Source organism: Doryrhamphus excisus, chromosome 2 (assembly GCF_030265055.1).
Source record: "Doryrhamphus excisus isolate RoL2022-K1 chromosome 2, RoL_Dexc_1.0, whole genome shotgun sequence".
Lineage (NCBI taxonomy): Eukaryota > Metazoa > Chordata > Actinopteri > Syngnathiformes > Syngnathidae > Doryrhamphus > Doryrhamphus excisus.
In genome coordinates this window covers 11,329,470-11,350,132 of record NC_080467.1, presented here as the reverse complement: position 1 = coordinate 11,350,132, position 20,663 = coordinate 11,329,470, and the positions used below count along the sequence as shown (strand labels likewise).

Sequence of the window (20,663 nt, the reverse complement as noted above, 5' to 3'; positions counted from 1 at the left end):
CCTTAACATTTGACTGATAATTTATGTGGGAGGAAAAGCTGGAATTTAAGCATTCATTTGTAATATGACGTTTTATTTATGCCTTTTGTCATGGTGAAATCCTAACATGGTCACCTAATAAAGCATATTGTAGCATATTGTATCCATCTCTGCTTTTGCCATCAACATCAACCGTTTTGTACTGCTGTTTTATCCGATTTTAATCTTACAACCTTCAAGGTTACCCCCTAATTGCACAATTCCATAGTGTACAAAAATACAAAGTTAAATAGTGCAGAAATATGAAGCAAAGTGCCTTTATGTGATTGTGCTGTGCAGCTTCCACACCCAAACGCTAGATGGCGACAGAGTCTCATGATAACGTTGCTTCTTTGTTTTGGAGAGTGGGAACAAAATCAAGTGAGAATGAGTGAAGGATTCCTAGAAATAAATCATGTTACTATGTTCCAACGGTGCGGCCTCAAGATTCCCCGTTCCCGGCTTCCCCTCGCTTGAACTGCAATGGAAGCAAAAACATGTAATCATTCGGGGTTGTGTTGGTTATTTATTGAAGGTGACCTTACCGCGTTCTTAAACAGGTTTCCAGATTTGGAGAAGATGCTGGGCTTCCTAAAGTTCAAGTTGAGTTTTCCGGGTTCTGAGCTCTTTGACTCCGTGCTGGGCGTGGTGGCACGCGGCGGCTGGGGCGGCGGTGGCTGCGGGGAGAGGCTGGACACCAGTGAGGAAGGTTGAGAGGATGAGAAGGACGGAGGTGGGATGTAATTCTGGCTGGGATTTGGCGTGTAGGACTGTGGCGGCGTGTAGGGATGTGACGGCGTGTGGGGATGTGACGGCGTGTAGGGATGTGACGGCGTGTATGACTGAGGTGGCGTGTATGTCTGGGTGGTTGAGTACGTCTGCGGCGGGGGTAAAGATGGCACAGCAGCGGGTGCGAAGGGGTTGGTGGATGCAAAGGTCTGAGGGGCAGCCTGCGTGGGAGAGAAGGCGCTGGGGTCCAGCAATGTGGGCGGAGGTGGCGGGGGGAAGCTGTCATCTCCATCCAGCCCGTTGTCCTCTGGGGCGCCCAGGTCGTAGTGGCGCCTCCTTAGCTCGCCCAGGCGGACACGCTCCTGCTCCAGCTGACTTTCCAGCTGCAGAACCTTCACCTGAAAGCAAACATCAGTTCATTTCTTGTTGATTTCTTGAAAGAATGGCAAGTTTCCATAGGAAAACAATGTGAAGTGGATTAATCTGTTGCAGGGTCAAAATGTGGCCAACATAGGATCACTAATCAACACATCGTCGTTTCTTAATGCTTTTAATTTGATGGTGTTCCTGTTCGATTCATCAGGAATAAGATCAATGAGATGGCTATGTTTTGCTGATGTGTTGGTGACAAGCTAGCATGCTGCTAATGCTATTTCTATCCATTCTGCTCTTCAGTCATGCCGAGCTACAGAGCTACACAGCATGCGTGACCCTTTACCCGGCAGTCCAGGACCACCTAACTAACCTGAGCTTCCATTTCTTCTTTTTTCAGCTTGATCAGCGACATTCCAGAGAAGTCCATGGCTCCTTGGAAGGACATCCAGGTAAACATACGATACATACATCCATGTATTGGATAATGAGGCTGTTCCTGAATACCTTGGTCTGAGATTTGCTGCTGTCCGTGCTTGGTGGAGGTGACGACCACGGCGGCCATGTCGTTGACGTGGCGCGAGGCCTGTTGCAGCGTGGACAGCTTCCTGTTGCCGCGCTCCGCCTTCACCTGAGAGAAAAGAAGACGATCTTAGCGAGCCGCGCTTCCGTGTCCATGCTGAGTCTGTGCCGCGTTCGCACCTTGGAGGCCGCCACCAACTGAGCCGTGCTGGCGGCGATCTCGTGGGAACAAGCGATGAGCTCCTCGTACGTCCCCACGTCGCCCACCACCCGGTCGGCAGACTCCCTGAGGGCGTGGTGGTTTTGACGTTAGAAGCGCGCGCCAGGTGAAATGTTAGCAATGAAAGACGCTAAGGGTCTCACAGCAGCTCAGTGGCGCCCCAGCCCACCGCCTTGGACGCCGAGATCAGGCCTTCAGTCCAGCGTGAGTTCTTGGCATAGAATTCCGTAACAGAAGCGGCTCCCTGTGTGTGTATATGTGTCGGGGGGGGGGGGTGTATTATGATATATTATGCTATGCTATGTTATGATACTGTATATTATGCTGGTATGTTTTACAAAACCCACCCTCCCGCCTTCCACGATGTCTTTCTGTAGATCGGTGGCGGCGGTGACGAGCATGTGCACGGCCTGAGGACACATAGATTACCTGACATGCTCCAAAAAACTGCCAAGAGAAATCCCCCAAGTGTTTCTCAGCTATACCTTCATCAGATCGGAGCAGGATCCCAAGATGCTGCGAGGGAGGCGACGGAGTCAATGTGAGGAACAAGGAAGCAAAATAAATGTGTTGATGTCTTCTCACCTCTGGTTGACCTCCAGCTTCAATCCGCTGGTGTCTCTCCTGGCCTGCGACAGGATCTCCTGTGAAACAGGAAGACATGACGGTTTCATGAAAGAACCTTTTTTCAGCACGATGGCATCCGCTGGGTGCCGTGTGCCTCACGTCCATACGCAGCACTGCCTCCTCGATGGCGGTGGACGTGGCCATCATCTCCTTGTCCACCAGGTCTCCCAGCTCCTCCTTCAGGACATCCTGCCCCTTTGGACGCAGCTCCTGCACAGCAGCGCTCCTGCTCAAGATCTGTCCTCTTTCATGCATGTGCATACCCCTACCTGTCCCAGAGCCAGGATGCGCTGGACGGCGTAGCGTACGGCGGTGGGGTCGGCCTTCTGCAAGGTGGCCTGCAGCTTCAAATCCTTCAAGAACTGAAGGCATTGGTTGGCACAGTCCCGACAGCTGTCAGTCAAACCTGCGGGAGTACAACACACACCTCCCTGCACTTGCTGACGCTAGCTCAACCGGGAGCGATGCCGCGGTTACGGAACTTACGGTCTGCCTGGTCGGTGGGAGCGGAGTGGGAGGTGGCGCCGCCGTTCACAATGGTGTCGGCCGCCAGGTGGGAGAACTGAGTGACGGCCCTCAGCAAAGCGCTGGCGTCTGGAAGAGGAACATCGTGAAGAAGTCGTGTGTTGATCAGCTGGTTGGCACGGTTTACACGAACGCATGGACACGCACCATTCCTGTTTCCCAAATAGAGCACATGGCTCTGCTGCATTTTGTCCACTGAGCCCAGCGTGATCTCAGCACGGTTCACCAAATAATCTGACAGACAGAAATACGAACAAATGAGTCACTTAGAAGCTCAACATATCAACCAGACATGCATAAATATTTATTCATTCATTCATTTTCAACTGCTTTTTCCTCACGAAGGTCACAGGGGTGCTGGAGCCTATCCCAGCTGTCTTTGGGCAAGGTACAGTCCAGGTACACGCATGCGTGGGTTTTCTCCCGCCTCTCGCCCGCAGACAGCTGGGATAGGCTCCCCGGGTCCCCCCATGACCCTCGTGAGGATAAGCGGTAGAAAATGAATGAATGACTGAGTACTTCTCCTATTTTGCGTGGAAGTGGTAACTTTTTGGCTTCTTATTTTGTCTTTCTCCACCCTCTGCCATCTATGTGTGGAGTTTGCATGTTCTCCCTGTGCATGCGTGGGTTTTCTCAGGGTACTCCGGTTTCCTCCCACATTCCAAAAACATGCTAGGTTAATTCATTCATTCATTTTCTACCACTTATCCTCACAGGGGTCGTGGGGGTGCTGGAGTCTATCCCAGCTGTCTTTGGTCGAGGTACAGTCCAGGTACACCCTGGACTGGTGGCCAGCCAATCACAGGGCACATATAGACAAACAACCATTCACACTCACATTCATACCTATGGACAATTTGGAGTCACCAATTAACCTAGCATGTTTTTGGAATGTGGGAGGAAACCGGAGTACCCGGAGAAAACCCACGCATGCACGGGGAGAACATGCAAACTCCACACAGAGATGGCCGAAGGTGGAATTGAACCCTGGTCTCCTAGCTGTGAGGTCTGCGCACTCGACCGCCGTGCCGCCCACATAAATAAATGTTTGCTAAATACAAGGATGAAGAGTCTTGAACCAGTCATGATGTGCTATATATATCACTATATTGACACTTACTATGGTACACATTATGGCATTGGATGCTCATATCACCTTGTACTTCGGTACGAGGTTCATTATTAAAAAAAAATAAAAAATAAATAAATAATAAAAAATACTGTATTATGGAAAGCAGGAAGTGAACAAATGTAACAGTTACTGATTGTAAAAGTACCAGATGGAGGGGTAGGATTTAATAAGCTTTGCTTCTTCCTACTCCTTTTGGACATGTGGAACTGGGAACTGATTATGGGATGCACTCAATTGTAATCTGATGCATGTTCAAATGAAATTAAACCATTACCATTACCATTACCATATCCAATGCTTACAAACACATGTACTATGTACGTATACACTGAGGTGGGCGTACCTGGCGAGCTGATGCAACGGACATGGATGGGGTCGTCCAGCTTGGCCACAGCATCCAGGATGATACCTTCCGCCTCCACCACGGCGCACTGCAGCAGACAGAACTGCTCCTCTTGCAGTTTGTGAGACAGTTCCCCTTCCCGACAGGCCTGTGTTACACACGCACGCGCACACGTCAGTCGTCATACGGCGTGACGCGGCCTCCGAGAGGTCGATGCTCCACCTGTTGCTGCAGCCGAGCGTGCAGGTTTCCCAGCTCCATGCTGCTGCGCTGCCTCTCCTGTTCCAGAGAACTCTGCTGGAGCTGCGCCTGCTGCCGGAGGCTGTTGAGCTCTGCCTCCTGTTCACGGACCGACCGCATCAGGGAGTCCCTCTCCGCCTGCAGACCCGCCAACGAGGTGCTCAGTTGGGTGCCGCTCTGGAAGACGACAACACACATTAGACATTCTAATACAACTCAATACAACTGAAAAAGGAGTAATTGTAAAAATATTACGGCTGCACGGCGCCAAGTGGTTAGCGCGCAGACCTCACAGCTAAGAGACCCGAGTTCGATTCCACCCTCGGCCATCTCTGTGTGGAGTTTGCATGTTCTCCCCGTGCATGCGTGGGTTTTTTCCGGGTACTCCGGTTTCCTCCCACATTCCAAAAACATGCTAGGTTAATTGGCCACTCCAAATTGTCCATAGGTATGAATGTGAGTGTGAATGGTTGTTTGTCTATATGTGCCCTGTGATTGGCTGGCCACCAGTCCAGGGTGTACCCCGCCTCTCGCCCAAAGACAGCTGGGATAGGCTCCAGCACCCCCTGCGACCCTCGTGAGGATAAGCAGTAGAAAATGAATGAATGTAAAAATATTACAAGACAAATCCATTCATTATTCATAGGCTGGTCACCAGCCAATAACAGGGCAAATATAGACAAACAACCATTCACACTCACATTCATACCTATGGACAATTTGGAGTGGCCAATTAACCTAGCATGTTTTTGGAATGTGGGAGGAAACCGGAGTACCCGGAGAAAACCCACGCATGCACGGGGAAAACATGCAAACTCCACACAGAGATGGCCGAGGGTGGAATTGAACCCTGGTCTCCTAGCTATGAGGTCTGCGCGCTAACCACTCATCCATCGTGCCGCCCCAAGTTGGAATCCAATGACAAAAAAACTAATAATTTCAGGAGAATAATGTGAATAATATAATATACTAGTACCAGTTCTTTGCTTTGCAGGATGCCGTTCACGCGGCTCAGCTCAGCTCGGGTCGTATCCAACTCGCGACGCAGCCTGTCGATCTCTGCCTTCTGCTGGGCGTTGATGTTGAGCTGCGGACGGCAAGACAAGTTGAGCATGTGAAGCACCTGATCTTTGCAGCACGCTAGCAACACTCCTCACCTGCTGCTGCAGCTGAGCTCTGAGGGACTCCAGCTCCCGGTTGAGGCGGTCCCGGTCCAGGTCGGCGGCGTTCTGCCGCTGCGTCAGCGCTGACAGCTCGGCATCTCGGTCTCTGGATGAGCGGAGCAGCGTGTCGCGTTCCGCCTGCAGCGCCAGGAGGCTGCTGCTGGCCTGGGATCCCTCCTGTAGGACGTAGGAACAGCCTGAACTTGAAAAGCGTGGCATCTGATTTTTAAAGAATAATGTAGGATTCATACAGTATGGATCTACCGTGAAGACATGGAAGCGTTGAGTGGTATGGTTGGTAGACGCTATAGAATGGTTGCTATTTGAATAGCATCATACAGCATTTTTTAAGCCACGGCACGTTTTTTTTTTACATTGAAAAACATCACTAAGTCTATAGGAGGAACGAGCTAGGTGTTGCCACACGGACCGATATTACATTGCTCTGCCAGTCTTTACACCACAGACACTCGACAGTAGCCATGTTTACATGAGGAGTTTTTCTCTTTCCGAACGACTTTTCCGGAAACAATGGTATACATGGAAAGGAATATTCCAATCTCTTGTCTACATGCATCGCTATAATCAACCAGAATAGTCAACGGGGTATGCCCAGTAAAACGTAAACACCAATATCACGTGATACCGACTTCCCCGAGTTGTTTTTTCACTTGTTGGAATAACTCTGTATTGCCAGTTTTTCGTTTGTCCGGTCTTGAAATTTAGTTTGGATCAAAAACAAACTTTCCGTAGCAGTCCAGTGCCGATTGCTGGCCTCCATTTTTAAAACTGAAGAACGTCTGGAGCTGCGTGTTACGTCATCTGAGCATGCGATATGATAAATTTAACCAGGAAAGGATCAAATTCATTCATTCATTCATTCATTTTCTACCGCTTTTTCCTCACGAGGGTTGCGGGGGTTGCTGGAGCCTATCCCAGCTGTCTTTGGGCGAGAGGCGGGGGTACACCCTGGACTGGTGGCGAGTCAATCATAGGGCACATATAGACAAACAACCATTCACACTCACATTCATACCTATGGACAATTTGGAGTGGCCAATTAACCTAGCATGTTTTTGGAATGTGGGAGGAAACCGGAGTACCCGGAGAAAACCCACGCATGCACGGGGAGAACATGCAAACTCCACACAGAGATGGCCGAGGGTGGAATTGAACCCTGGTCTCCTAGCTGTGAGGTCTGCGCGCTAACCACTAGACCGCCGTGCCGCCCAAATGATGATTAATGAATGTTAATTATGAAAAGTGATATTGGATAATTCCTCACTGCACAGTGGTTGAAAATCACTGTCCTACAGTATGTGCCATATATGGGTATGAAATGGTCTACCACAAAGAGGTTTCCAACCCCTGGCATCATCACAGCTCCGGCATGTTAGTTATCGTGAACGTGCGAGCATCGCTGATGTTTGACTGACCATCTCTTTGTTCTCCAGGGAGCTGCGAAGATGTGCCATTTGTGCTCTTTGCTCCAGGAGCTCCTTGTTCAGGCGGTCCAGCTCGTTCTGCTGCTGAGCGGTCTGACAGAAAGCAAAACGAACACACTTAAACTGATCTTCTTTGATCTTTGAAGTTATTAGCCACGGCAATATCGCTCAAGGTATCAAAAGCCAGTACATCAGAAACGTCAAGAAAATGTTGAATGTAGTGGATGGAATAGCTTCCATGCTAATAAGAATTATCACATACTACAGTATTAATTGGCCCTGTACCCTAGAAACAGACCATGAATGATACGGGAAAAGGCCAAAATGATACTGTGTCAAAGCCCAGGGTAGTGATACTGATAAAATATAGAGTTTAACCATGTCCAGTATCAGCCCCCGTAGCTGTCCACTCAGAGCGCGCTGCTCTGGTATCGTGCCCATGAAACAACCAATCAGAGAACAGCGCACGAGCGTGAACACACAGCGTTTGTTTTGCTGCCCAAACTTGATGAATGGAACTTTAATTGTCAGACATTGATAAGATAAGACTGTTGATAAAATATTATTGTTGAAATATTTTTTGCAATTATTGTGTTTACACTGTTTAGATATAATACATGTAATAAACAGAAAAAAAAAGACCATTTTGTTTCCAGAAAATTTTCAGTTTATTACATGTATTATATCTAAACAGTGTAAACACAATAATTGCAAAAATATTTCAACAATAATATTTTATCAACAGTCTTATCTTATCAATGTCTGACAATTAAAGTTCCATTCATCAAGTTTGGGTTTTTTGGTGACTGGAGAAGCACTAGGCTCTAAGCCTAGTGTACTGTACTGTTCTCTGATTGGTTGTTTCACGGGCAGTATGTGATAATAAGATCATCACATGGTTTGTCTGGTATCAGGCCCAGTATCATGCCCCCGCGTGCGCAGTATCTGATACTGACACTTGGGGGTGCCAGTATCAGGCGTATACAAAGGTTAAATTCTTTCCGTTTGAGCAAATAAACCAAATGCAATTGGAATATTTGAGTCCACGTATACGTGGATATTGACATAATATTTGCAAGTAGTGACACTTGGGGGCATGATACCTGGCCTGATACCAGACAAACCATGTGATAACCTATAAGTACGTCCATCTGTGCATTGCCGGGAAGAAGTTAGCAAAGCGGAAGATTCCTCACCGAGTTCATTTTCTCCTGACGCAGACTTTGCAGCTCGCTTTCCAGGTTCTGCTTGGCTCGCCACAAGCTGTCCTGGTCCTGTTTGGTGTGGGCCAGCTGCTTCACCGTGTCTGCGTTCTACACACACACACACACAAATCCATGGATGTTTCATTGTGTTTTTCCGCATTGAAGCTAAGCAAGAGAAAAGGCACCTTCTTCATGAGGTCGGCGTGGCTGGTCACCAGCTCGGCGTGTTTCTCCTTCAGCTGAGTGAATCGATGCTCGGCCGCCTGCGCTCGACCTGCCCCCCAGTTAGTAGGACCCCGCGTCAGCCTCTCTCCAACGAAAACAGACAACCTGCTGCGCTTACTGTCCGCCTCCTTGAATCCCAGCTGAGCACCAACGTTCGCCACGTTGGCGCTCCGCAACGCCTCCACTTCCATACGCAGGTGCTCGTTCTCCACTTGGGCCATCTGCTTGTGGGTGCGCTGCTCCTCCACCTCCGCCTCCAGGTGGTTCACTTGGCCCCGCAGCTCGGTGACACACCTCTGAGCCTGCAGACGCAATGTGTCATCTACTGCGGCGTACACCAGGGCTCTGGTTTAAATCCACTCTTTTTTTTTTTTTTTTTTAAACAATCCTGACTTACCTCAGATTTAATGAGCTCAAGTTCTGGTTTGAGGACGTCAAGTTCTCTCTTGAGAATCTGGTTCTCTGTCCCCTGCTGCTCCCACTGGTCCACATCGGGCAGCGCCATCTGGCTGTGCAGGGAGTGCTGCCAGGAGAAGAAGACGGTCGAAGCTCACAAAAGACAAGAACTCTGACAAACAAGCGCACCATTTGCGAGTCCTTCAACTCTGATGGCGGCTCCTCTTCGTCTTCAAAACGATCCTCGTTGGACATCACCACCACCGGCTTCTTGTACTCGGCCAAGGCGGCAGCGCGGAGAAAGTTTGGAGGAGCCTTTGTCAGGGGAAAAAAAGCGAAAGAGTGAGGGGTGCTTGTCATTCCATGATAAACAGATTTGATCAAATTCTCTTCATGAAAAAAATTCATTTCATTAATTAATTGCTTTCCTGCTGTTTGCTGTCTAAAGAAGCACAACATGATGTCAGTTGTGCCGTGTCACAAACCCTCCCAGCATTACTCGGCTCAGCACAGCGTTGGCATGGAAAAAGGAGTTCAGAACATTCAGGGACAGACACCCACATCCCATTAAAAATATTCATTCATTCATTCATTCATTTTCTACCTCTTTTTCCTCATGAGGGTCGCGGGGGGTGCTGGAGCCTATCCCAGCTGGGCTGGGGTACACCCTGAGGCGGGGTACACCCTGGACTGGTGGCCAGCCAATCACAGGGTCATTAAAAATATTATACAGTATTTTTTTTTATCAAGTTGATTTGCACGGTGAGCGAGTGGTTAGCGCACAGGCCACACAGCTAGGAGACCCGAGTTCGATTCCACCCTCGGCCATTTCTGTGTGGAGTTTGCATGTTCTCCCCGTGCATGCGTGGGTTTTCTCCGGGTACTCCGGTTTCCTCCCACATTCCAAAAACATGCTAGGTTAATTGGCCACTCCAAATTGTCCATAGGTATGAATGTGAGTGTGAATGGTTGTTTGTCTATATGTGCCCTGTGATTGGCTGGCCACCAGTCCAGGGTGTACCCCGCCTCTCGCCCGAAGACAGCTGGGATAGGCTCCAGCCCACCTGCGACCCTCATGAGGATAAAATGAAAATGAATGAATGAAGTTGAGATAGGTCAAACCATGCGGAACCCTGTTACTCACATCTGGGAGATCTGGGATCTGGATGATTCTTTTAAAGAACTCCATCTCTCTGGCTCTGTTGAAGAACTCTTTGAGGCTCGAGAGGAAAGGAAAACATGAGCACGTACATCACAGTATGTTGAAAAAAAAATCAGCTTTTACCTGTTAAACAGTTCCCGGAATCTCTCTCTGTGTCCGAGGAGGACATCCGCCGCAATGCCTGCGAGTCAGAGAAGATGCCCGCGTACATATTTTGTGTTTGGGTGTTTGGGCGTGTTTGTGCGTCACTCACGGCTGTGCAGCTTGAAGAGCAAGCACACGCAGAAGTGGTATAGGAAGCTGCAGTCCGGGACGAGCGGGATGAGAGGCAGCAGTCGACACTGACCGGCCGGCGTGTTGGGTTTGGCTCCGTTGGTATCCAGCTGACGGAAAACTTTGGAGGAGAACCGAGACTTGATTAAAAGTGTTGGGAAAGTAGCTTTGATGGAAACGACGACAATGAGTTCAACCTGTTTCGGCCATCTTGAGTGCGGCTTCAAAGTAATCCAACAGCTCCTGCGTCATGTCCAGCCTGCATAGCGTATCATAACTCAGCTCCAATGCAAGAACACTCACTTTAGTCTTACACATACACAGAATAGGATTTACACTTTGTTCATGTCACTTCCTGCTTCTCTCTCCAGCGTCTCGTCCGAGGCCTCCAGGTTGCCAGGAATCACCTTGTGCTGCAGATAGAGAAGTCATGAGGGGAGTCACTAGCGCTGCAAAGCACAAGGGAGGAGTGTTGTCTTGCCTTGGCGTGAAACTCCATCTTGAGGCACAGGAACTTGGCGGACAAGGCCACGATGTGGCCGTAGCGATCGTGCAGGTTGCCCTGCAGGAAATCATTCATAAAACAAAACACATTTTATGTGTACTTCAAACTGCATGGAAAATGTTGTCTTATTAATCAATATAAAATAAATAAAACTGTTATTTATATACTACTACTACTACTATTTATTTTATTTATAACTGTTATCTTATTGACTCCTTTGCCTTCTATTCTGTGTTGGTGACGTCCCACATTTCTATTGTATTCTGCACTCTACAGGGTCATATTCTTTTATCATTTTTTTTAAATAAATTTGACAGTTTAATTGCTTCCAGACCTGACCATCCACCTTCCATATACGCTGTCTTACATGATTAGAGCCCTCTAGACATGAAATAACACCCCTACAATCACCTTTAGACTCCTATTACCCAATATAGTGGATACAATATGAAAGAAAACCTGCTTATAACCTTCTAAATCCACTTTTAAACATTATTAGAGCCTTCTAGACATTAAATAACACCCCTACAGTCACCTTTAGACTCCTATTACCCAATGTAGTAGATACAATATGAAAGAAAACCCGTTTACAACCTTCTAAATCCACTTTTTAACATTATTAGAGCCTTCTAGACATTAAATAACACCCCTACAGTCACATTTACAATCCTATTACCCAATATAGTAGAAAAAAATAACCTGTTTACAACCTTCTAAGTACACTTTAAGACAATTAGAGCCCTCTAGACATGACGTAGCACTCCTATAGTCACACACTTGGATGAAAATAAAGCCTTACTCGCAGTAATAGTATTGATTCAATTGCAATAATACAGGAAATAAAGGAAGGTGTGTCTTGTTCACTGTGTTCCCGTGTTTTTCTGCTCAACTTTTCCTGCCGACTCTCCCTGTCCACTCTGCAAAAGTTTCCTCTAAATCTCCATGGTGAGCTTGAAAGTTTTTTTTTTAAAGGTTGAAATGATAGTGTTGCATGAATTCTGCCTAGCGACACATGCTAAGTGAGTGACATGATGAGGAATGATATTGTTTTTCCCCAAAAGAAGAAGATGCAAAGCACTGTCCTCTCTTGTGTGTGAGAAGAACGTACACAGGAAGAAGGTTTGGTGATGATACTCACCCACAGCGCCCCCATATCCTTGACGTTGCGGCAGTGTCTGTGTGAGTCTCGGACTGACTGCGGTGGACACAGCAAAGTTTAGGGAGGACAACACCAGAGTGGGAACATCGCGTGGGGACGCTTACATTGCGATGGCCATCCCTGAGGACCTTGTGCAGCACGTAGCAGAACTTCCAGCTGACGATGGCGTTGCTGGACAGAGGCAGGTTGAGGGTGTATGACCAGAAGGTGGCGGCCCCGCCCTCCTTGTGCGTCCCCAGGAGGATATCTTTATCACGGCTGTCAAGGATACTTGGAGCACCGCGCCGCCTCTCACACCCCAGAAAAGGAAAAGGATACTGCGCACGTATTTGGACTTGGGGGGCGTTTCAGCTGAGGTGAGAGACTTGCTGATGTTCTGCAGCTGAAAAAAACAAAGTCAAATGACCATGATGAGTGCCTATCCCAGTTGTCTTGGGCAAGAGGCGGGGTACACCCTGGACTGGTGGCCAGCCAATCACAGGGCATACATAGACAAACAACCATTCACACTCACAGTCATACCTATGGACAATTTGGAGTCACCAATTTACCTAGGATGTTTTTGGAATGTGGGAGAAAACCGGAGTACCCGGAGAAAACCCACGCATGCACGGGGATAACATGCAAACTCCACACAGAGATGGCCGAAGGTGGAATTGAACTCGGGTCTCCTCGCTGTGAGGCCTGTGCGCGAACCACTCGACCGCCATGCAGCCCTGAATTTGACCAGTCAATTGTCAGTCTATGATGTGGCCATACATTCATCCATCCATTTTCTATGCCGCTTATCCTCACTAGAGTGGTGGGGGTGTGCTGGAGCCTATCCCAGCTGACTGGTCGCCAGCCAATCACAGGGCACATATAGACAAACAACCATCCACACTCACATATATGGACAATTTGGAGTTGCCAATTAACCTAGCATGTTATTGGAATGAGAGAGGAAACCGGTGAAGAATCGAACCCAGGTGTTCTGTGTGGCCAACATACTAACCACTCGTCCACCGTGCGGCCCATACATTTATATTTAAGTGAATTTAAGCCCAAAAAGTGCTGTTTCATCAATTAATTGGCTGTATATGTCAATGATGCGACCAAACATGACATCCATCCATCCATTTTCTATGCCGCTTATCCTCACTAGCATGGTGGGGGTGTGCTGGAGCCTATCCCAGCTGACTGGTCGCCAGCCAATCACAGGGCACATATAGACAAACAACCATCCACACTCACATATATGGACAATTTGGAGTCGCCAATTAACCTAGCGTGTTTTTGGAATGAGGGAGGAAACCGGTGAAAAATCGAACCCAGGTCTTTTGTGTGGCCAACATGCTAACCACTGTTCAACCGTGCGGCCCATACATTTATATTTAAGTGAATTTAAGCCCAAAAAGTGCTGTTTCATCAATTAATTGGCTGTATATGTCAGTGATGTCACCAAACATGACATCCATCTATTTTCTATGCCAATAGGGTCGCTGGTATGCTGGAGCCTATCCCAGTTTAGGTGCTAGAATAAGAAAATAAAACTGCTTACCTGTTGTTTCCCAAATTGCTCCTTCTCAGCCGCTAAAGCTTTTTCCGTCTTGTTCTCGGTCTTGTTCTTGGTTTTACTCATCTTGCTGCCTGAAATGAGTTGCACACACACAGATACACACAGACACACACACTCACTGGTCCTACACGGAAGAAGCCCTTTTTTCCAGTCAAGTCATGCGGCCTTCAGAGCATAAAAATTCACGATCCTCAGCTTTGAAACATATTGAGCATATTGAACATATTCAGCCTTCACAATCAAGCGCAACAGAAGAAATGAATGAAAAAAAGCCAAGAAAGGGTTGAAGATGGCGAATGTGAAGGCAGTCAAACTGGTACGACTGAACAAGGAAACACAAACCAAGCCTGCAAAACTGGTTTGACACCTCACACACATGTATTCTGCTCTTTGAAAATACAATCTCTGCAGCCCGCTCCCATGATATTATGCTAAATGTTCCGCTGGCGGTCCAAATGTATTTGTGGGGCTACGGGAAACGCAGAGGTGCTTTAAAGGTGCTCCACACTTGCTTGAGTAAAGAGGACGTTAAAATGTGATGATTACACCCAAAAGGGTAGCTCAGCCAGTGTCAGGACCCCCACAACCCCCACCCCGCTCTCCCTCTCCCCTGCTTCAAACCTTGGGTGGGGTTTTCCCCGCCCTGAAGCTGGGATACAGCCAAACTACACATACAGGAGGAGGAAGATTTTGCACATGAAAACACACCTGTGGAGATGTTCTCAGGTTGTGGTGATGGCAGGGGTGGGGCATCTGGCATTTCTGGCAGTCTGGGATCCTGATCCCCTGGTTCTCCAAAATGGGGGCCGGGTCCGATGGGGGAAGCCCCACTGAGGCTCATCGGACAACTGCTGGAGTAAAAAGTCAGGCAAAAATTCTCCACGCTGAAAAAAATGACATTACTATTATACTGGATATTATTGATTGGGATATCAAGCTAACTTGCGCAGCTAAAGCTCACATAGTCTAATGTAGCTACCAACACACAAAGTACCAAACACTGTACTCATAGGTTCATTATGAAATTATTTTATTGCTACAAAGCTGAAGGGGATTTGCTTGAATTGACCTCCGCCGCTAGCTAAAACAAAGCAGTGGTCAGTTAGCTTAGCTTAGTGTGTTAAAAGCCCAGTGCCACTATTGCTAACTTTTCAGTAAGAAAAGTAGCCATTGGGTGTCCAGAAGTCGGCAGATGATGCAATCGTCTAATTAGCATAATTGTGCACATGATGTACATTTAAAAGACGCTGGCGCCAATGGGTTATCTTAGCCTAGCTTATCTTACTTTAGCATGTTAAAAGTCTAGTGAAGTTTTTTGGGGGGGCGGATGTAAACAAAGGCGCTACTGCTAGTAGGCTAACTAATGTCTGGATTCTCATTACTGACACAGTTGCAATTATCGATTTTTTTTTCTAATTGAGAATCTCTTTCCTAAAGAGAAACAAATGAATTGACAACAAAAATCATAGAGAAAAAAGCTCTGGCGAACACACACGGTAGTGTTTGGCTGCTAACTGCTAACAGCTATACATGTCCACAATCACGCGACTGAATCTTACCCGAGCAAGAAGTGCAGCATTCCAAAATAAAGAGCGCAGACAGAAAGTGAGCATTCCTGACACGGATCTTTAGGAACGTCTCTGTCTCCCTCTGGCGTTACAGACATTATTCTGCCCTTCTAACTCCAACCCTTTACTGGTATTATTTTGTAAAACTGCAAAACATATATAAAAAAATACATTAATTAATGTACAAAATGTTAACATACAAGCTGATAAATGTGTACCACCAAAAAACGTGTTTTACAATAAACTGAAATCATTTTATACAGCGTCATTGCAAATCTTCTGTTGCTGTTGTTGTTCTCCAAAGCACCAGGGGGCGTTAATGTCAGTCAGGACTTGTTTTTGCCACATTTCTCCAATCACTCAAACGAGCAAGAAGAGCTGCGAGGCGTGCGCAAAGTACGCTAAATAAAACATCCACAAGCCTACAAAGAATGACTTTCTGAAGCATACATCCATGTCAATGATGCCTGCATTGCTGTCTGGAAGAAAGCATTTTTAAAGAATAATTGGTGGGGTATGTAGCTTTACTTAAACAAACATGTTCTTCCTCAGTTATTGAAGCTTGATGCTAAGCTAACGGCCACTAAGCCGAAATGCTAACGGTGACAGCTGTGTGACTCAACATTAACATGATGAAAGAAGATGACACTCTGGCGATAGTTTAACCATCATCTTAGTGATAATGCCGGTACCTTTAGCAACTCTTCTTTGTAAATAGATTCTAAATCGTGTCATTTAGTAGCTTCAGCCGGTGTGCCACAGCCGCATGAGTTAGCCAGCTTTTAAGCTAATTCACTGGCTGCTGATGCTACCAAGAAAGCTAATGATAAACTTGAATTCTCTATTAGATTATTTAAATCTATCAGCCAATATGTTCTATGACAATTTGAACACAATAATTCATTCATTTTATTGACTGTGGGTGTTTACTACAACGCAATGGAATTCTTGAACTGAATGCTTTGAATGTTTTACGTATTTTCCAGACAAATTGTTATGGCTACTACTGAGATGGATTCAGAAAGCAGAACAGAGCAAGAGACAGCTGTCGACCCTGATTCAAAGTACCCATTGAAAGTGCTTTATTGTGGAGGTATTTATTATATCATTCTATGTACTACGATATATTTTTGCAATCAGGGGTCCCCAACCACCAGTCACTATATAAGCATCACATACACAAGAATGGAGATACGTCATGAGACAAATATAATGCAGAGCCATTCCTTTTTATGATTCTTTTTTTGAACGCAAATTGTTCAAAAGCCAAACTCTTTATTTAAATGACCCAGCGACTGAGCGCAACTGTGGTCCTCCAGAAGTGGACTGGCAGGACCAAGTGGGGTGGTAAGCCACCATTGATGTAGTACACTGCTGAAGAGGATGTCATACAACTGTGAATGTTTGTTACAAGTGAGCTCGGGGGAAGGTACTTGTTACGAAGGAGCGCTTTGCCGACGAAAACAAAATGTATGAATTTGGTAAAAAGTTGGATAGAAACAAGCTGGTCTGTGTGCTTAAAAGGTTGGGGACCACTGATCATAGTTTCCCACAGGACTGCAATCTGCAAGATTGTCGCCACAGATGAATTAATGATGTTAACAAGTTCCTGTTGTTCCCCCTAGTGTGCTCTCTGCCTACAGAGGTAAGTTCGACCCTTTTCATGTATTTTTGGAACATTACTGCATGGACTTTGATCGGCATTGTAATCCATTGCTTGCATGCAGTACTGCGAGTACATGCCCGAGCCGGCAAAGTGTAGGCAATGGCTTGAGAAGAACTTCCCGGATGTCTTTGCCAGGATGACGCTCGGTGAGTGTCACCAAGTTTGTTTGGCATGAATCAGGAGGCCCCATAAAGAAACCTTGTTTTGAATAGTTTGCATTGTCCTTTCGTCCAACGGGCCCGGCAGCAAAAGCGCCCAAACAGGATCCCGACGCTGGAGATGCGCCCCCTGTTGGTGAGGAGGAAGAGAAGAAGAAACAGAAGAGAGGTACGTGAATATGTTAACTTTGCAACATAATTGCAAAGTTACACTGGCTCCACTTACATATATTATATAATTTTTTATATTATATGGCCTTTTTCACCACAGTCAGTGGTTTAATGACCTCATTTCCACTACTGATGTGTGCCCAGATTGTCTGTACTTGGCAAACACCCCTGGCTTCTGAGCTCCATGGCTCCAGTGGTGCCTCAAATGAGGCACCGCTGTCTGAAATGAGTGCTCCTCCTCAGGCAGGGAGGTGGACGCAGCGTCCTCACATCACAGTTCGCCTCAGCTCCACCACACCAGTCACGCCAATGTTACCAGTCTTTTCAAGTTGCTCTACGAAGGTTTCAATTATCAACTCCTATACCCACTAAATTAGAAAGTGGGCTTCGGCAGTAGTCCAGAAGTAGTCCGGAGCCCTTGGGAGTGTGACCAATCACAGAGGCAGGCTGTGGGTGGAATAAATATAAACAGAGCATTTTGGAAATCCAGCTGGAATAGGTGCCGATTCTGGAAGATGTAGAAAGCTTTCTGTGCAGGTTATTGTGTGTAGCTGCTCTATAGGAGTCCACATCTCAATACAAAGGGCCCGACCTCAGCGTCTAGGTCTTTTTTAAAAATCAGCATTTGTGATGCCATTCATGTTAGCTTGATTGGTAGCCTGTTTAGTGAGTGGTGAGTGGGGGCCGGAATAAATAGCATCCTCTGCTGGAGGAAGGTCACTGTACCACTCTCCCTGACAGTTGATGCTAATGCAATGTTTCCTGTGAAGGGGGGCGGGGTCAGATCAAACAGAAGAAGAAGACGGTGCCTCAGAAAGTCACGATAGCAAAGATCCCGCGAGCCAAGAAGAAATACGTCACACGGGTGTGCGGCCTGGCAACGTTCGGTAAGCATCGGCGCTTGTCCGAATGACGATGCTGCTTTTATTTTAGCATGTGACTGTAAATGTAAACATGTCCCGCTCCCATCTGGTGGCTTTTGTAGATATCGACCTCAAGGAGGCTCAGCGCTTCTTTGCGCAGAAGTTCTCTTGCGGTGCCTCCGTCACGGCCGAGGATGAAATAATCATTCAGGGAGATTTCACAGACGACATCATCGACGTCATTCAAGAGAAGTGGCCCGAGGTCAGTGTTTGTTTTTTTTTTAAGAATATTTGGAGATGCCTTGCTGGATTGACATGCCATTGTCGCCACCATAGTCACACGAAAGTACTTGATGCAGAGAAAGTAACATGTGACCCATGTGTCCTTCAGGTGGATGACGACAGCATCGACGACCTGGGCGAGGTGAAGAAGTGAAAGACCAAATGTGCACTTTTACTGAGAATGGATGTGACGTGGAAACAGCGACAACATGGCCAAATGTACACATGACGTCATTTTATACCTAATTTTATTTTGACTGTACATAAAACGCTGCACACCTGGCCGCTCAACTTGATTTTTTTTTTTTTAAATTTTCTAGCCTCTCTCGCTCTCTGGTTTGCCAAAGGTAACATGAAGCCTCTCCTGAGTAGAGTCAAACTAACACATTTCACCCTCACCGTGTCCACTTGCTCCATTTATGCTCTGTTCTTCAACACATTAAAGGATTTCTTTTCAGGGTTCACCTGTACTGAACTGTTGTTGCTTGCTTTCCAACTTAATTGGCTGCCGGTTATTTGTTTTTCAGCACTCAACCCCCATGAGTCAGCCTGCTCGCCGCCATAACAGTTTTATGGTGAAGGTTTGTTTTTTTAAGCTCCTCTGAGTCAATACGACTTCCCAATAGATAACGTTGCACAGATGTTGTGGCCGCTAATGCAGCAGCTTGTTTGCATGAGACATCATCTGCTCAGCATGAACCTCAGCCGCTGGGACCGGTGTTGCGCCTTCGAGGCTCCCATCCTGGACAGGGTTTTGCCGCCGATCCTGGTGGTAGAGTTCATCTTCGGCCTGATGGGGAACTTTGTGGCTTTGTGGATGTTTATCTTCCACATGGACGAGTGGAAGCCCAACTCCGTGTACCTGACTCACCTGGCCGTGGCCGACTCAGTGGTGCTCTTCTGCCTGCCCTTCCGGGCCGACTACTACTGGCGTGGGAAGCACTGGCTCCATGGTGACGCCCTGTGCCGCGTGCTTCTCTTCCTGCTCGCTGCCAACCGGGCGGCAGGCATCTTTTTCCTCACTGCCGTGGCCGTGGATCGCTACTTGAAGATCGTGCACCCGAGAAACCGCATCAACCGCATGGGTCTGGCCTACGCACTCTGGGTCTCTGTGGGCCTGTGGGGTCTCATCTTTCTGGCCACGGGCTACCTCCTGGCAGAGCAGCACTTCTTCCACTCGGGCAACCGTACCCAGTGCGAGAGCTTCAACATCTGCATGGGCTTCAGCCCGCTCTCCACTTGGCACAACGCCTTCTATGTGCTGCAGTTCTTCTTGCCCTCCACCATTGTGGCCTTCTGCACCGTCAGGATCACCTGGCAGCTGAAGAGTCGCATCTTGGTGGACAAGAAGGGAAAGATCAAGCGGGCTGTACGCTTTGTCCTGGCCGTGGCCTTGATCTTCATCACCTGCTTCTTCCCCAGCACAATATCACGCGTGGCCGTGTGGGTGCTCAAGATGCGCTATGACGAGTGCCGACACTTTGAGGAATCCAACCTGGCCTTCTACACCTCTGTGTGCTTCACCTACTTCAACAGCGTGCTCAACCCCGTCGTCTACTACTTCTCCAGCCCGGCCTTCAGCGGCACTCTGAGCAAGCTCCTCAACAAAGTACTGCACAAGAAAGGCGACCAGGACCAGCTGCATCAGTCTGGAAGCGGAGTTTCTTCCATTGAAGGTCAAAGATTGTAAAGCTCATTTTGGTGAAAAGCTTGTTTTTAGCTTGCTACATTTGCAGGAAAAGTGCTTTTTGTTTAACAGTGGCAGGGATTTATTCATTGTGAACATTTCTGAAAGTGGAACATCTGCTAAAATGGCATCATTTGGAGTTTTAGCATGTCCTTTTTTAAAACAGGAATGGCAAATAGGAGAAATGTGACGATAACCACAGAATCTGCTGCAATACTGTGTGGCTACTCATTACAATATAAACAATACAGTTAATAAAATAGTAGTTACAATGTTAGTTTCTGCTTGGTAAAAAAATAACCCAAATAGCATGGAAAATGATGCCAGTGAATAATTGCTTGTTTTACATTGAACTGTTAGCAATTACATTATCTTATACAGAAATAATTTACTGAATCTTAAAGTTAGCACTTAGAACAAGTCAAAATTACAATGTTTTAATATGTAAT

General features: G+C 47.1%; 3 protein-coding genes across 7 annotated transcripts; 2 read left to right on the top strand and 1 right to left on the bottom strand.

The window, feature by feature from the left end:
* Positions 1-280: 280 nt before the first annotated feature.
* On the bottom strand, positions 281-15,521 carry LOC131110206 (huntingtin-interacting protein 1-related protein-like). Of its 2 annotated transcripts, none has more exons than XM_058063064.1 (35): positions 15,379-15,521; positions 14,528-14,670; positions 13,802-13,890; positions 12,580-12,643; positions 12,366-12,508; positions 12,241-12,297; positions 11,079-11,159; positions 10,934-11,010; positions 10,795-10,856; positions 10,578-10,718; positions 10,448-10,505; positions 10,307-10,382; positions 9,352-9,477; positions 9,164-9,289; positions 8,885-9,068; positions 8,727-8,815; positions 8,533-8,649; positions 7,328-7,429; positions 5,886-6,068; positions 5,705-5,815; positions 4,711-4,905; positions 4,489-4,636; positions 3,161-3,247; positions 2,975-3,082; positions 2,758-2,894; positions 2,588-2,698; positions 2,447-2,505; positions 2,347-2,377; positions 2,209-2,271; positions 2,005-2,105; positions 1,822-1,927; positions 1,627-1,750; positions 1,493-1,554; positions 564-1,145; positions 281-496 (listed from the first exon to the last, which is right to left on the bottom strand). In XM_058063064.1, the coding sequence occupies exons 1-35, from the start codon at positions 15,483-15,485 to the stop codon at positions 461-463; spliced, it is 4,086 nt and encodes a 1,361-aa protein (XP_057919047.1). In that variant the 5' UTR covers positions 15,486-15,521; the 3' UTR covers positions 281-460. The 2 variants fall into 2 exon arrangements, with proteins under 2 accessions (XP_057919047.1, XP_057919056.1); XM_058063073.1 differs by having other exon boundaries at positions 14,528-14,667; positions 15,379-15,508.
* A 200-nt stretch (positions 15,522-15,721) lies between these two features.
* Positions 15,722-19,002, top strand: denr (density-regulated protein). 4 transcript variants are annotated; one of them, XR_009120499.1, is made up of 9 exons: positions 15,723-15,901; positions 16,374-16,480; positions 17,013-17,032; positions 17,115-17,200; positions 17,292-17,380; positions 18,153-18,269; positions 18,368-18,507; positions 18,637-18,746; positions 18,848-19,002. XR_009120499.1 is itself a non-coding variant. In XM_058059853.1 (8 exons), the coding sequence occupies exons 2-8, from the start codon at positions 16,384-16,386 to the stop codon at positions 18,679-18,681; spliced, it is 594 nt and encodes a 197-aa protein (XP_057915836.1). In that variant the 5' UTR covers positions 15,722-15,896; positions 16,374-16,383; the 3' UTR covers positions 18,682-19,002. The 4 variants fall into 4 exon arrangements, 3 of the variants coding, with proteins under 3 accessions (XP_057915836.1, XP_057915826.1, XP_057915846.1); XM_058059853.1 differs by having other exon boundaries at positions 15,722-15,896; positions 18,637-19,002; XM_058059843.1 differs by having other exon boundaries at positions 18,637-19,002.
* Positions 19,003-19,082: 80 nt separating this feature from the next.
* Positions 19,083-20,617, top strand: LOC131108641 (hydroxycarboxylic acid receptor 2-like). Its single transcript, XM_058059831.1, has one exon. It carries the CDS (start codon positions 19,168-19,170, stop codon positions 20,215-20,217), a length of 1,050 nt encoding a protein of 349 aa, XP_057915814.1. The 5' UTR covers positions 19,083-19,167; the 3' UTR covers positions 20,218-20,617.
* Positions 20,618-20,663: the final 46 nt, after the last annotated feature.

Bases quoted from the DNA above. Each gene is read 5' to 3' on its own strand.
- LOC131110206 (XM_058063064.1), bottom strand. From the start codon at position 15,485: ATGTCTGTAACGCCAGAGGGAGACAGAGACGTTCCTAAAGATCCGTGT. The intron at 2,506-2,587 runs GTGAGGCACACG...CCTGTTTCACAG, and splicing joins AGGCAGTGCTGCGTATGGAC to GAGATCCTGTCGCAGGCCAG. The intron at 1,751-1,821 runs GTGCGAACGCGG...CTTTTCTCTCAG, and splicing joins AGTTGGTGGCGGCCTCCAAG to GTGAAGGCGGAGCGCGGCAA.
- denr (XM_058059853.1), top strand. From the start codon at position 16,384: ATGGCTACTACTGAGATGGATTCAGAAAGCAGAACAGAGCAAGAGACA. The intron at 16,481-17,012 runs GTATTTATTATA...TGTTCCCCCTAG, and splicing joins GAAAGTGCTTTATTGTGGAG to TGTGCTCTCTGCCTACAGAG. The intron at 18,508-18,636 runs GTCAGTGTTTGT...TGTGTCCTTCAG, and splicing joins TTCAAGAGAAGTGGCCCGAG to GTGGATGACGACAGCATCGA.
- LOC131108641 (XM_058059831.1), top strand. From the start codon at position 19,168: ATGTTGTGGCCGCTAATGCAGCAGCTTGTTTGCATGAGACATCATCTG.